Raw genomic sequence first — 12,598 nt, forward strand, 5'->3', positions numbered from 1 at the left:
CTGCAGCTTTATGAGTATACATTTAAAGCAGATGAATAAATGATTAAGATAAGTTAATTTGGAATATGCAGAAAATATTTTTTATAAAAATTTAAGGAACCACAGAAAGAGGGGGAAGGAAGTTGAGTTTTGAAATGTTCAAATGATTGTAAAAATATTGAAATGTATAAAATTGAAAATCATAAATTTTAAAAAATAAGTGTGAAAATCTCTCTTGCACACACACACACACACACATGCTTGTTTGTCCCTTACCCCTTTAGACTGCCAGTGACCTGCAGAGCTAAGGATCTAGCCAGCTGGACAGTTCCTGTTCCTTCTGACATTTAAAAAAACGTAAGCTAGCCTAGTTATTCATACATACATTATACATATGCACACTAGAATTATCAAAGCAAAAAACCAATGTGAAACAGCATTCATAGCAATCACATATTGAAAAGGACCAATCTTAGACTGACCGCGACAGAACACAAAACGTAATCACCTTGTCCTGTTATTCTTTACTCTTCCTTTCCACAAAAACAGCATTACCCCGGCTGAAACAGCGCTGTTCCTACATTTACACGACACACATCAAACATACCTGAGTAAAAATGTTGTGAGTCTGGCTTAGAATCCACTTTGCGTCAGCATCTGGAGCTACAAACAGTTTCAAAGTCCCTATGTAAACATCAGTACAAAGGGTCCAGAAATGAGGGTCATGTAAACTGTAAACTCCTTGCAACTGCTGAACCTAAAATACATAAGAGGCATTTAGAAATCAATTTTTTAAAACGAGAGAAATTTAGTGGTATACAAAAGAGCCCCATGAATGAACAATGTATGCATATTTCTTTTGTTTAAACTGAGATGCAACAAATGTACTTATAGACCCATAGAATTGTAGAGTTGGAAGAGACCTTGAAGATCCTCTAGTCCCCCCCCCCCGGCAATGCAGGAATATGCAGTTGTCCCATGTGGGGATGGAATCTGCAACCTTGGCATTATCAGCACTAACCGACTGAACCATGGTTGTCTAACTGCATTGATAGCCCACCTTTTTCTACCAAGAAGTGCCAGGTGATACACATGGCTCTCCCACTTTTCATTTCATACCCACAACAACCTGGGAAGGAGGTTAGGCTGAGAGGAAGTGACAGCCCCACAGTCACCCAATGAGCTTCATGGTCAAGGGGGATTTAAACCATGGTGTGGGTTAAACCACAGAGCCTAGGACTTGCCGATCAGAAGGTCGGCGGTTCAAATCCCTGTGATGGGGTGAGCTCCCGTTGCTCGATCCCTGCTCCTGCCAACCTAGCAGTTCGAAAGCATGCCAGTGCAAGTAGATAAATAGGTACCGCTCCAGCGGCAAGGTAAACGGCGTTTCCGTGCGCTGCTCTGGTTCGCCAGAAGTGGCTTAGTCATGCTGTACGCCGGCTCCCTCGGCCAATAAAGCGAGATGAGCGCCGCAACCCCAGAGTCGGCCACGACTGGACCTAATGGTCAGGGGTCCCTTTACCTCTACCTATCCCTAGAACTGTGGTCCTAGTCCAACATTCTACCCAGTACACCACATTTATTACTTTTATTTATAGCATTGGCATCAGACTGTATGGCATCCTATAATAAGAAGGCCAAATTCAAGCCAATTCTCTTTTTTACCTTGAAGACTAATAAAGCAATCCCAAACCTAGGTTCCTCTGGGAAGAGATCCATTTCTTCAACTTCCTTCCCATAAACTGGCTTCCAATCCACAGAGGACGAATGGTCCTTTGTGCCGTTAGAAACATTACTGTTCGCCCAATTCAGTATGACCTTCATATTGAATGCACGCTTGCAATACATTGTGTTTAAAATAATATGCTTGATTTTATCAGGACTGTTTTGGCTAATACACATAATCCCTTGAATTAAACAAAGGACCTCACTGCTTACAGCTTGAAACCTGAGAACATGTGAATGAATTACACAGGCAAGCTTTCTTCTGCTGATTTAAGTGTGCAGAAGGTCATCAGATGTTCAAAGAGGCAAATAAAAATATTTCTAAAACAGGCTATATAGGCCTATGATGCTGTGTTCCAATACCTTCTTGGAACTATTATATTTTACACAGAGTGATATCCAAGAAGTATACAGCTACAATGTAGAACATTGCATTCTCTGCCCCTCTCCACCCCAGAGTATGTTACAGGCTTTTTTAAGCATGTGGGGAAGGTACAAAGAGCAGTTTCCATCATGAAGCACCCAGTGACTCAAGGAAAATACTAGACGCTATGCTTGTAGGATGTCAAGCATGCACCTTCACTGTTCAGCCTTAAATTATGAGCATTGAGAGCATCAAATATCAGCTAGTATCAGCCCAATGCAGTACAGAAACTGTACAAAATCAGAAATTTGTTCTATCAGGTAATTAGATTTGTTTCATCGTATTACGCTTTTGATCACTCAGGAAGAAGACGTGTACAGGATTTGCTGGAGGACAAGTGTCCTTCAGACGTCCGGCTTCTGCGATTCCATTATCCAGGAGCATGTTTAAAACTTATGGAAATATTTCAACTTACTCTTTGATAGCATTGAGGCAGACTGCTTTCCAGGGACGGTGGAGTTCGCTGCATCAAAATTCCAATGGACTCTCTCAGAAGTGGAACGACACTAGAAAGGTTTACAGAAGTCATCTTAAAACCTACACTCTTTTTCTTTTAACAAAGCATGCAAAACTATTCTTATGCGACACATGAGAAATAAGTACCTCCCAACCCTCAACTCCAAAAAGAGATTTGAGGGGGGGGTTAACCTGCCTTTTCAAGCAGTGCTGTAAGGCAATATGACAGGAGACAAGAGGGTTTAAAACAAAAAAACATGACAAATTGAAACCAGGGCTGTCAACCAACAGATTTTTTTTTCCAGACCAAAAAAAAGTGAATGAGAGAAAGCCAGGACTTTTGATTTGCTCTAAAGCTTTATTCTCTAAATGCACATGTCTTGCATTAGGAATACTTTGGTGGACAGCGGTAATTTTGATGAAATGCCTAAGCTGCTCTTAGCCCACAGAATATAATGGGGCACAAATGTATAAATCTACAATTATAACTGTTGTTGCGTATTCCAACAAGAATACTAGTAGTATTCTACTTGCAGTACAATATTCATATAGGCAGCTGGTTTAAGAATAGGTTGAATAAATTCAACAACCAAATGTATCCCTATCATGTTTTATGACTTCCTTGATATTGTATGGGGGGCCTGGAACTGGTCTGTGACCGAAATAATAAAATTCAATTCAATTCAACAACAACGCTACCCATAGCAGTTTTTAGGACTTCCACCGCATTGTAATCCTTACTGACAGAGACCAACTAGTTGTGAGCTGCAGGAAGTGAAGCCATTTGCTGTGTGTGTGTGTGTGTGTGTGTGTGTGTCTGCAAGACAGCCATTGGAAGGATTCCCACAGATTCCCACAAAGACTGGGCAACACACTCATCATCCTGCAACCCGAGTACGCAGTTCGGACCGAGCTCATTTCAATCTCTGGCCAAAACAGTATGACGACCCGCCACAATGACATGTTTTCATGGTCATTGTAACCATGGGAATCGGTTCAGAAGCCAAGCCACGGGCACAATGCACGCAATCAAACGGGCCCTTGTGAAAGAAACATGTCACAGGTCACACACAGTTTTATCAAGAACTGTGCAAAAGAAAAGAATGCCCCATTGTTGCCGGGGATTGGATATATAAGCCCCAGGGGGAGAGAAAGACTAGCTGCAGAGTGCTCAAGACGCTACATAAATAATGCCAGAGGCCGAGGGACGGAACGTAAGCGGTTACAGAAAGGCTTCAGCTTGCCCAGAATCAACCAGGAAGCCTGGGGCAGCCAGGGAGATCTCCCAAGTTCTTCGGACAATACTGCTTCAAAGGGGGTGGATGGAGTGTTGGCAAGGCAGGGATCCAAGTAATGACATGCATTGTGCATTTAAAAGTTTGAACCTGCAGAGCTTAAAAATACACTTGCATCCAGAGATGGTTTGTCAAGAGGGAAGGAAGGCAAGCAGCGCAAGCTCATGCTTCTGTGACTCTCTCGCTACTTCCCGTAAAAATCCAGTGTTCAGGAAAATATCGTATCTTTACACTTCTAATAAATAAGCTGTTATTTAGCAGACCAACATTATTTCCTTGCGGGGGGCGGGGATCAATGCCAAGTCTATAAGACAACAGCCTGTGGCTCAGGGACTTTCTAGAGAATAACTATGGGGTAAGAAATACCCCAGATACAGGATCTGCAGGATCTTCCTGAAATCTGTATGGAAGAAATGATGATTTAAAACACACGCACACACATTGTTGATTCTGCAGACCCAAGATCCATTACAAGGGTAATTACAATAGCCATAAAAATGTAGAAGAAATGCAAGAGACATTCTTGTCCTTGCATCTGGCTTGGGGAATGTTTTCCTTATGATCCAAGATAATAAGGGCGGGAGGGAGGCGAAGAGACCGACCATAAAACAAAATTACTAGGGACTGGCTCAGCCATAATGAAATGACTTGTCGAAAACAGCCAGCTGTGCACTTCTTGAAATGAGACAACCCAAGATTTCAGCAGAGCTCAAGCTGAAAGCATTTGGAAGCAATTAGAGGCTTCTTCCGCTAACTGCAAAAGCAACAATATCATGGAACCGGTAGACGCAGAAAGGTCCCATGGTGAAGGTACTGGGATAGCCAACAAGCACAAGTTCCACTGCTTAGCATTTCTTTGGCTCCAAAGCATAAGCACCACCTCTAGGGGGCTCCGGAGGGCCTAAGGGGCACCCATAATCTGGGGCTCTAGTCGGCACCCCTGCTCCAAAATGAAGGTGTTACTAGCTGACTGGGGGCATATTATGAACCTTCAGACACCAACTACGTTGTAAACAGGAACATGTGCATGTCTGTGTTTTTACACATACTGCACAGCATACCTATGAGAAATAAAGATATCACAATTATCAGCCATTTTGAATACCCTCTAACCTTCAATGGCACAGTCCATATTTAAGTGCTACCCTGCATTTTCTCTCTCTCTCCATCTTTCCAGCAAATACACCGAGATCATTACGTAAGAACTAATAACTGTATTAATGGTGAAATAATGAGTGTGGAAAGAACAAAAACTTAAGGCAGAGATGAAAAAGCTTGCAATAGGTTGCTTCTTCCGTGTGTGTGTGTGTGTGTGTGTGTTTGAGCTCGAATAAAAGAGCGAGAGAGGAATACCCTCCACCCTGTCTGGAACAAAAAAAGAACATTTGAACTTCATTTGAGCACATTAAGATTGAGGAGTGGCTTGAAAGCTCTTGACTCAAAGTTGAATCCCAATGGCACCTTTCCCAGGCGCTTTGGGTCCTCCACAAACTGCTGCTCACTGGCAGTGTAGCAGAGGAAAATGCAAATGATCCAAACTTCCAGGCCAACAGCTCCAACTTCTTGGAGCCAGTCCCAAAGTATGTTATATCCACACCTTAAAACAGCCAATTAATGCTATGGAGGAAAAACATTCCTACCATCACTTCCCAGGCTGAAATACAGATGACATTGGAGCCTACTATACATCCCTAAATCTCATGGTGGGCTCAGGACATCCTCAGACTCAGGCTTCACAACCCACAACACACTGCACACTGAGCTGTTTAATTTTAGTTTTAAGCCCACTTCAGAACAACTGCAACACAACAGTCCTTAAAAGGAAATATTCAAAAGGAACAATGGGAGGAGAGGAAATATTCCTTTTAGCAAGAAGGTTAAGAGATTCTCAATGAAACTGTGGAATCATCAATTCAAGTAATTTAGGAAAACTCAAAAGAAGTTTTTTGCTAGATGACCTCATAAGCCTTTTTCCAAAGGTCTGTGGCGAAGTGTCGCCGCAGGAGGAGAAACTGATGTCAGCCCATCCTACTGCAAACATTCACACAGCTATTGAGTAATAAATTCCCATCAGAGGCTGTGTGGTTTGAAATTAAAATGTTTGGTATATGTATTAAAACAAACACCGGGAAGAATGTGGACAAAAAGCCAGGCGGATAAACAGCAATAGTCAAATAAAAGCCTAAGAAACATGGCTGGAAAACTGTGGCTTGCGATTCTGAATCAGAAAGCAAGCCCAGGCCATAATTTGCCAGATCAGATGCAACAGAAAACTATGGCATGGTGGAAAGGTGAGCACACAAGGGTAAAGTCTTGCATGCAAACCAAGCTAAAATCTTCATGGTGGGTGTTGGGGGGGAGTGTAATGGGCAATATCTAATATTTACCACTGAAGATGAGACTTCCCTCTCTTCCCCGCCGAAGTCTCCACACCTTCCCAACCTGCTCCAGAGGGTCCTCCAACACGCCAGAGCAGATTTCGGGAGGGGGCTGCAGATGGAAGAGTGGGAAGCCCATTGTGCAAGCTGGACCCCCTGGGATGTTGCCCACTGGAGGGGAGGGTAATGGAGTCTGCAGTCGATACAAATAGGAAATGAAGCACCAAGGAGAGCTCAGCAGAAGCTTTCCCCTTTCTTCTAAGGCATGGACTATTTAAAACTGTCCTGGGCAAGATTTCTACCCAGATTTCTTAGGGAACTTCCGGTTGGTCAATAGGAAGGGAGCGAAAGAAAGAAAATGTGAAAGAGGGGGAGAGAAGGAGCAACCTGGAAGAAGGAACAAACAGGTATCAAAGTCTCAAAATTCAGTAGCATCTGAAAATCTAAGTTGGAAATACTTGACTGACCTATCTAATTTGGGGGACGCAGGATTTAATTTTCCTTTGCAACTTCAGAATAGTCCAGTGTTTCGACTACTGAGCTAGCTAGCAAGGGCTGGAAACATTTACGTTTGTATCTAAACCATTTCAGAGTCCATCTACCTTGTCCAAAAATGTACCATGGAAATTACACTTGAAATACAGCCACTTTTGTAAATTAAGAATGTGCACCACCATTAAGGTACATCATTCAAAGGCTTTATTTCTTGGCCCACTTAATATGCAGCGCATTCATTCTTCCAGCTCGGTATAATGCTGAGCCTTTGGTGTTTCCGCATCACCATTGTGGCTTAGACAGTGGCTTTCTTGAGAACTCTTGATTAATGTTATTCTGTGTCACACAGCGAATCCTATGTACATAGAAGATTCTAGAGCAGAGCCAACATTCTGACATCTTTGTTGTGTGCTTGGAAGCATGTCTATTTTTGTTTGGAAGGAACTACATGCCTGCATAAATCACTGCGGTTCTTGGAAAAGATTAAATTGCAATCTGATAACAAGTTTGGTTGTTTTCTAGGGACAAGCTAAAGGACAAAAATAGTTTCTGTAACTTGTAAACTTTTAGGTAGGATGTTAACGGAAGGTCTTTGACAGCCATCCTTAAATTCAACTATTTTCCATTAAACTTGTACAAACAATAACATGCAGCATTTTTCTTTAGTTTTTAAAATATTGGGGCAATGGATCAGGGACCTTGTTTGAGACAACCACAGTTTTCTTTGTAAGAATGCTTATGAAGAAACCCTCAGTTTCCCCTTTTGAGTGAGCTTCATTCAGCTCTGCACATTTCCCTGACTTATATTACACCAACCAATCAACTCCAGTATGCACAAGTGGGGATGCATGTTCAAGCCCCACACTGGGCAAATGATGGCTGAATTGCAAGGGATTGTACTAGATAACCCTCGTGGTCCCTTCCAACTCTACAATTCTATGATTCTGTGATTCAGCAACTTCTACAGTGAGATATTTACACTAATTTGACTTTAGTAGAGAGGAGGTGGGCGCTGTGGTCTAAACCACTGAGCCTCTTGGGCTTGCCGATCGGAAGGTCGGCAGTTCAAATCCGTGTGATGGGGTGAGCTCCCGTTGCTCTGTCCTGGCTTCTGCCAACCTAGCAGTTCGAAAGCACACCAGTGCAAGTAGATAAATAGGTGCCACTGCAGCAGGAAGGTAAATGGCGTTTCCATGTGCTCTGGTTTCCGTTACCGTGTCCTGTTGCACCAGAAGCAGTTTAGTCATGCTGGCCACATGTCTGTGGACAAATGCTGGCTCCCTTGGCCTGAAAAGCGAGATGAGCACCACACCCCATGGATAAATTTTGACTGGACTTAACCATCCAGGGGTCCTTTACCGTACCTTTACCTTTGCTGAACCTGTAGTAAACTGGAAATCAAGTGCTGCATTGGCAAAAAGGAGAGTTGCTACTGTTTAATCCCTTTTTCTTTTCTTTTTTGGAGGCAAGTGTAATACTATCTAGACAAGCCCTACACAGGACTCATGGATCACTCTCTACTAAAGAAAATAAACGGACACCATTCACACATATAAAGCAGCAACGTTCAGACACAAGTAGGAGAATATTTCCGTCCCCCATGATACACCACTGCTGACTGGAGAGTCACCATAATCCAACCTAGACTTCAAAGGGAAGCTCTGCTGTAGAATTGCTGGACTAGGACTTACTAGACTGGATAGCTTAGTTGGTTAAGGAAAGACGTGTGGATCCAGAATTGGCCTCCACAGTCATTTACGGACTCAGTGTTACGATCCTGTTCATGGAAGACCATCTTACTCGGCTACGAGTGATAGAAGAAGAAGAAGAAGAAAAAGAAGAAGAAGAAGAAGAAGCTGATAACGCCAAAGTTGCAAGTTTGATCCTGCATATTCCTGCATTGCAGCAGGTTGGACTAGATGATCCCGGGGTCCCTTCCAACTCTACGATTCTAATAAACTTCTAATAGTTAATTCAATTCTATTTTATTCAGACTTAATTGGGTCTGTGGACTTCTTTCCTACTAAAAGTATTACAACTAGCAGAGGAGGGGGGGATACTATTTTCATAGTACAGTGGTACCTCGGGTTACAAACGCTTTGGGTTACAAACACTTTGGGTTACAAACTCCGCTAACCCAGAAATAGTACCTCAGGTTGAGAACTTTGCCCCAGGAAGAGAACAAAAATGGCGCAGCGGCACTGGGAGGCCCCATTAGCTAAAGTGGTACCTCAGGTTGAGAACGGTTTCGGGTTAAGAACGGACCTCCAGAACGAATTAAGTTCATAACCCGAGGTACCACTGTATCTGCAACTGTCGGTATGTCACTGTCTATTATTATCTCACGGCCTTTTGGCCCAAGACTTGACATTTTTCTCACTGAATACTTGCCAATTGGAGATAACTTTTCATTGATATAATGAAGTGGGCTCTAGCCCATACAAAGTGTGCTCTAGGCCCCCGTAATTTGAGAATTGTTTTCATTTTATAACAGTAATTAATATCGGACTGGGACCTGCCATTAGCCTTAGAATACCGAAGACATTGTTTAAAGAACCACACATCAATTGACATGCTTCCGCATAGGTACAACCATAATACAGATATTGCCCGCTTGTTGCGCAAAAAGGCCATGTTGCCTCATTCCCATGTTGCATGACACAAATCTGGCCTGGAATCAAGGCAATGACACTGCACTATCATAAATCCGGAACTTAGATTGATAGCTGGCGCTGGTATCTTTTAAAAGAGCCACAGAAACGTGATTCACAGGTCAACAGAAATAAGTCCGAATTTGCAGCCATCAGCTTTAGACCCCCCCAAGTTTCAAAATGTAAAGAGCTGGGAAGCACTATAAATCAATGAAAGTCAATGCTGTCAACGGGATTCAGATTTAGCGCCAATAATTTAAGGTGAACATTGGGCCTGGGTTATTTTGCAGCGGTGCCTCTCATTCAGAAATTGCTTCCAGGAGGCAGAAGTGGTGTTGTCCTGCAGCCAAATTTCACCCTTCTCCTCCACCTCCTATCCATACACCCTTTCCCCAGCAGCTGGTTGCTTGCACTCTCTTGCGCTACCAAGAAATCATCTGTGCACCATGCTCATCTCCCAGAAATTCTCACTTCCAGATCAGAGAGAAACAAAATATTACACGAACTTGATTTAGATGCTAAGGGTGTACAGGCTTGAGCTGCAACTTTGCTTTTCTTCGTTACCCTTGTGGAGTATTAAGGACTATTCCTAACTAAATACAAGTAGAGGCAAGAAGGCAAAAGAACCCACGTAGAGAAAATACACATTTTGTGCATCTCAGGTTATCAGTTTCCATCTTTTAGCAAACATGTAGTTTTCATACTGAAAACTATGTATTTCATGTGCAAAAGATTCCCTTTCCCACTTAGAAATGTCTACATACAACAGTTTTTGTATGGTACAGCAATGAATAAAAAATTAAAAACAGTTCTTGAGCCTCATCTTCAAAAGTTAAATAATCAGTATAGTCTTCATTTGACAGAATGGAAGACAATTTTGTTCATCACCTCAAACAAGTCCATGCCCGGTTTAAATCTGAAAGAAAGGGTACTAGCTCAAGTATTCTACTATACAATAGCCCCACCTTTTTTGAAATCTCTTCAAAAACACACCATAATGCTGGTCTCCAAAGGTAGAAGATGTCCCTATTCCATGCCTCCCCAACAGGAACACTGACAAAATTTGTGAGAGAAAGCAAAACCTTCCAAAAAGGCTTAAACTGAATTTAACACGCTAAGCCTTCATCGCTGACTCAGCCCACAAATGCAGATATAAGACTGGTAAATCAGGGAAACCACACATCTTAGATAATCGCACCAATATATATATATATTAAGAAAATTGCTGCTCCCCTTCTCCCATCACGTAGGAGCTTAGTTTTAGTGGAAGCACCTAGCAATCTAAACACCACAAATGTGAAGTACAAGCTGTATGACTCAGGCCTACACATATTGGGCTCTATACACAAAGGCCGAAGTTCTCGTCTAAAGAAGTCTTGAAAGCTCCCTCTATTACCATATTAAGACAGGAACATTGAAGACAACAGCTTAGGGGTTGCCAACCTATTTTGGTTCATGGGCAGGTCTGTGAACCGGAGAAACTGCCGCGACCATCAAGCACAAATTGCAACCTATTCCATTGGGTCCAACAGAATGCTTCTTTCAATCCTAATTCCAGCAGGGGGAGAAAACCCTTTGGTTGCTTTGGAAACCCTCTTGCAGGCTTATCTGTGCCCGTGGGCATCACACTGGCAACCGCTGGTTTAGACTCCTATCCTCACTCCGAAAGCTTTTTAAAAAATTGCTCCTAACGTGCAACTTAATGAAGAGTTCTGCGTGACTGAAAAGTCTGAATGCCTTGTCAGCTTCTATTTAGAACCGTTTCTGAAAGCTATGTTACACAGTGGAACACTTCCCCGCTTCAGAAATCCATTGCTGCGTGGGGTACTTTTTAAATAAGCTTGAGACATTCCACCACAAAAGGCAGCAAGAAGCCTCAGAAGACAACGCCGGATATTGAGCAGCTTTTTATGAGAAGTCTGGCAGCTGAGTTTGGGTGAAGACTACACTGCGTGCCAGCCGGCAGGGCTCCACTGAATTTGAGGCCATTCTTGTCTATTTAGTAGTACAGTACATTGCTTATATAAACAACACACAACGGAAAGATGCTTCACAATGGGGGTCAGAAAGGCCATTTTGCAAGCCTAAAATACGCAGAAATTACATGCGCAAGCAAGATTGGCTGCCGACAGGAGAAAGTTTTAGGTGTGGAAATAAATGGGTACACGATGGGGGAAAGGAACAAGTAAGCGATAAAGAGAACGGATGCTGCAATTATAGCAACTAACAATCAAGGCTGCAATATTTGCTTGAATTCCAAACCCTAGAAAATGACCACCCATCCCAGCACTTACCTTACTCCTATAAGCATAGCTATCAGCATCGAACAGATAGGATCAGCTATCATTAAACCGTAGTTCTGCATCAGTAACGCAGATATGATGACGCCAACACTTCCAAGTGTGTCAGCCACAATATGTAAAAATACACCTACAAACAAACATACGTTAAGATCAGAAAGCATATTAATGTATTTTTTTCAACGTAAATTTCAGTAGGCCTTCAAATAAGTGGCACGGCCGACAATGGATAGCAGACAAACAGTTCCTGTGTAAATATTTACTATGCTACTCATAAAAATACAGGACATGCCTATTATCACATTACATTTGCAGGAGAAATCTGTTACAGCAAATCTCAATTCCATTCTGCAAAGGTAGTGTCAAAAGCTGTGAGCCACAAGTGGAATCCATACTGGGGCTTTTCCCAGTTTCTAGAAGATGCAGCGCTGGCTATTTTCACATCACTCAGACAACACAAACAGTCCAAGAAGTGGTACCCATGCCAAACATACTATGGAAACAGCTCCTCCATATGATCAGGAACATTTTTACAAGAGGAGTTGCCATTTATTTACATTATTTGTGGGTCACCCTCTAACAAAAGTCACTTGGGTGATTCACACGATGAAAGAAAAACCCTATAATAAAATAGGTTCTTTTCTAAAACAAAAACAAAAAACTGTAATAAAATAATACATAACAATAAAATAAATTTTCACTACTTGTCTATATACCAGTTTCCCAAATGGTTACATGTCCCTTCATAGTACGCAAAGCATAAGGAAAATTGTTGTCACAAGATCTAAACCCTTTTGAGGGCCTGAACTTTTTGCGGAGCAATCATTTTTCTCCAAATTAATAAAACACCAATCACGATTAAAAACCCACTGCTGATATATTTTTATGAGCTGAA

At 42.2% G+C, this 12,598-nt stretch overlaps 1 protein-coding gene across 1 annotated transcript in view; it reads right to left on the reverse strand.

The window, feature by feature from the left end:
• Window positions 1-12,598, reverse strand: part of SLC30A7 (solute carrier family 30 member 7) — a 31,469-nt gene that overhangs the window by 4,518 nt on the left and 14,353 nt on the right. The window contains exons 8-10 of the mRNA XM_053391605.1: window positions 11,698-11,833; window positions 2,544-2,634; window positions 587-736 (exon numbers count right to left, since the gene is read on the reverse strand). Coding sequence (XP_053247580.1) covers window positions 587-736; window positions 2,544-2,634; window positions 11,698-11,833 — 377 coding nt within the window. The remainder of the gene's footprint in view (window positions 1-586; window positions 737-2,543; window positions 2,635-11,697; window positions 11,834-12,598) is intronic.

This window comes from Podarcis raffonei, chromosome 6 (genome assembly GCF_027172205.1).
Source record: "Podarcis raffonei isolate rPodRaf1 chromosome 6, rPodRaf1.pri, whole genome shotgun sequence".
Taxonomy (NCBI): Eukaryota; Metazoa; Chordata; class Lepidosauria; order Squamata; family Lacertidae; genus Podarcis; species Podarcis raffonei.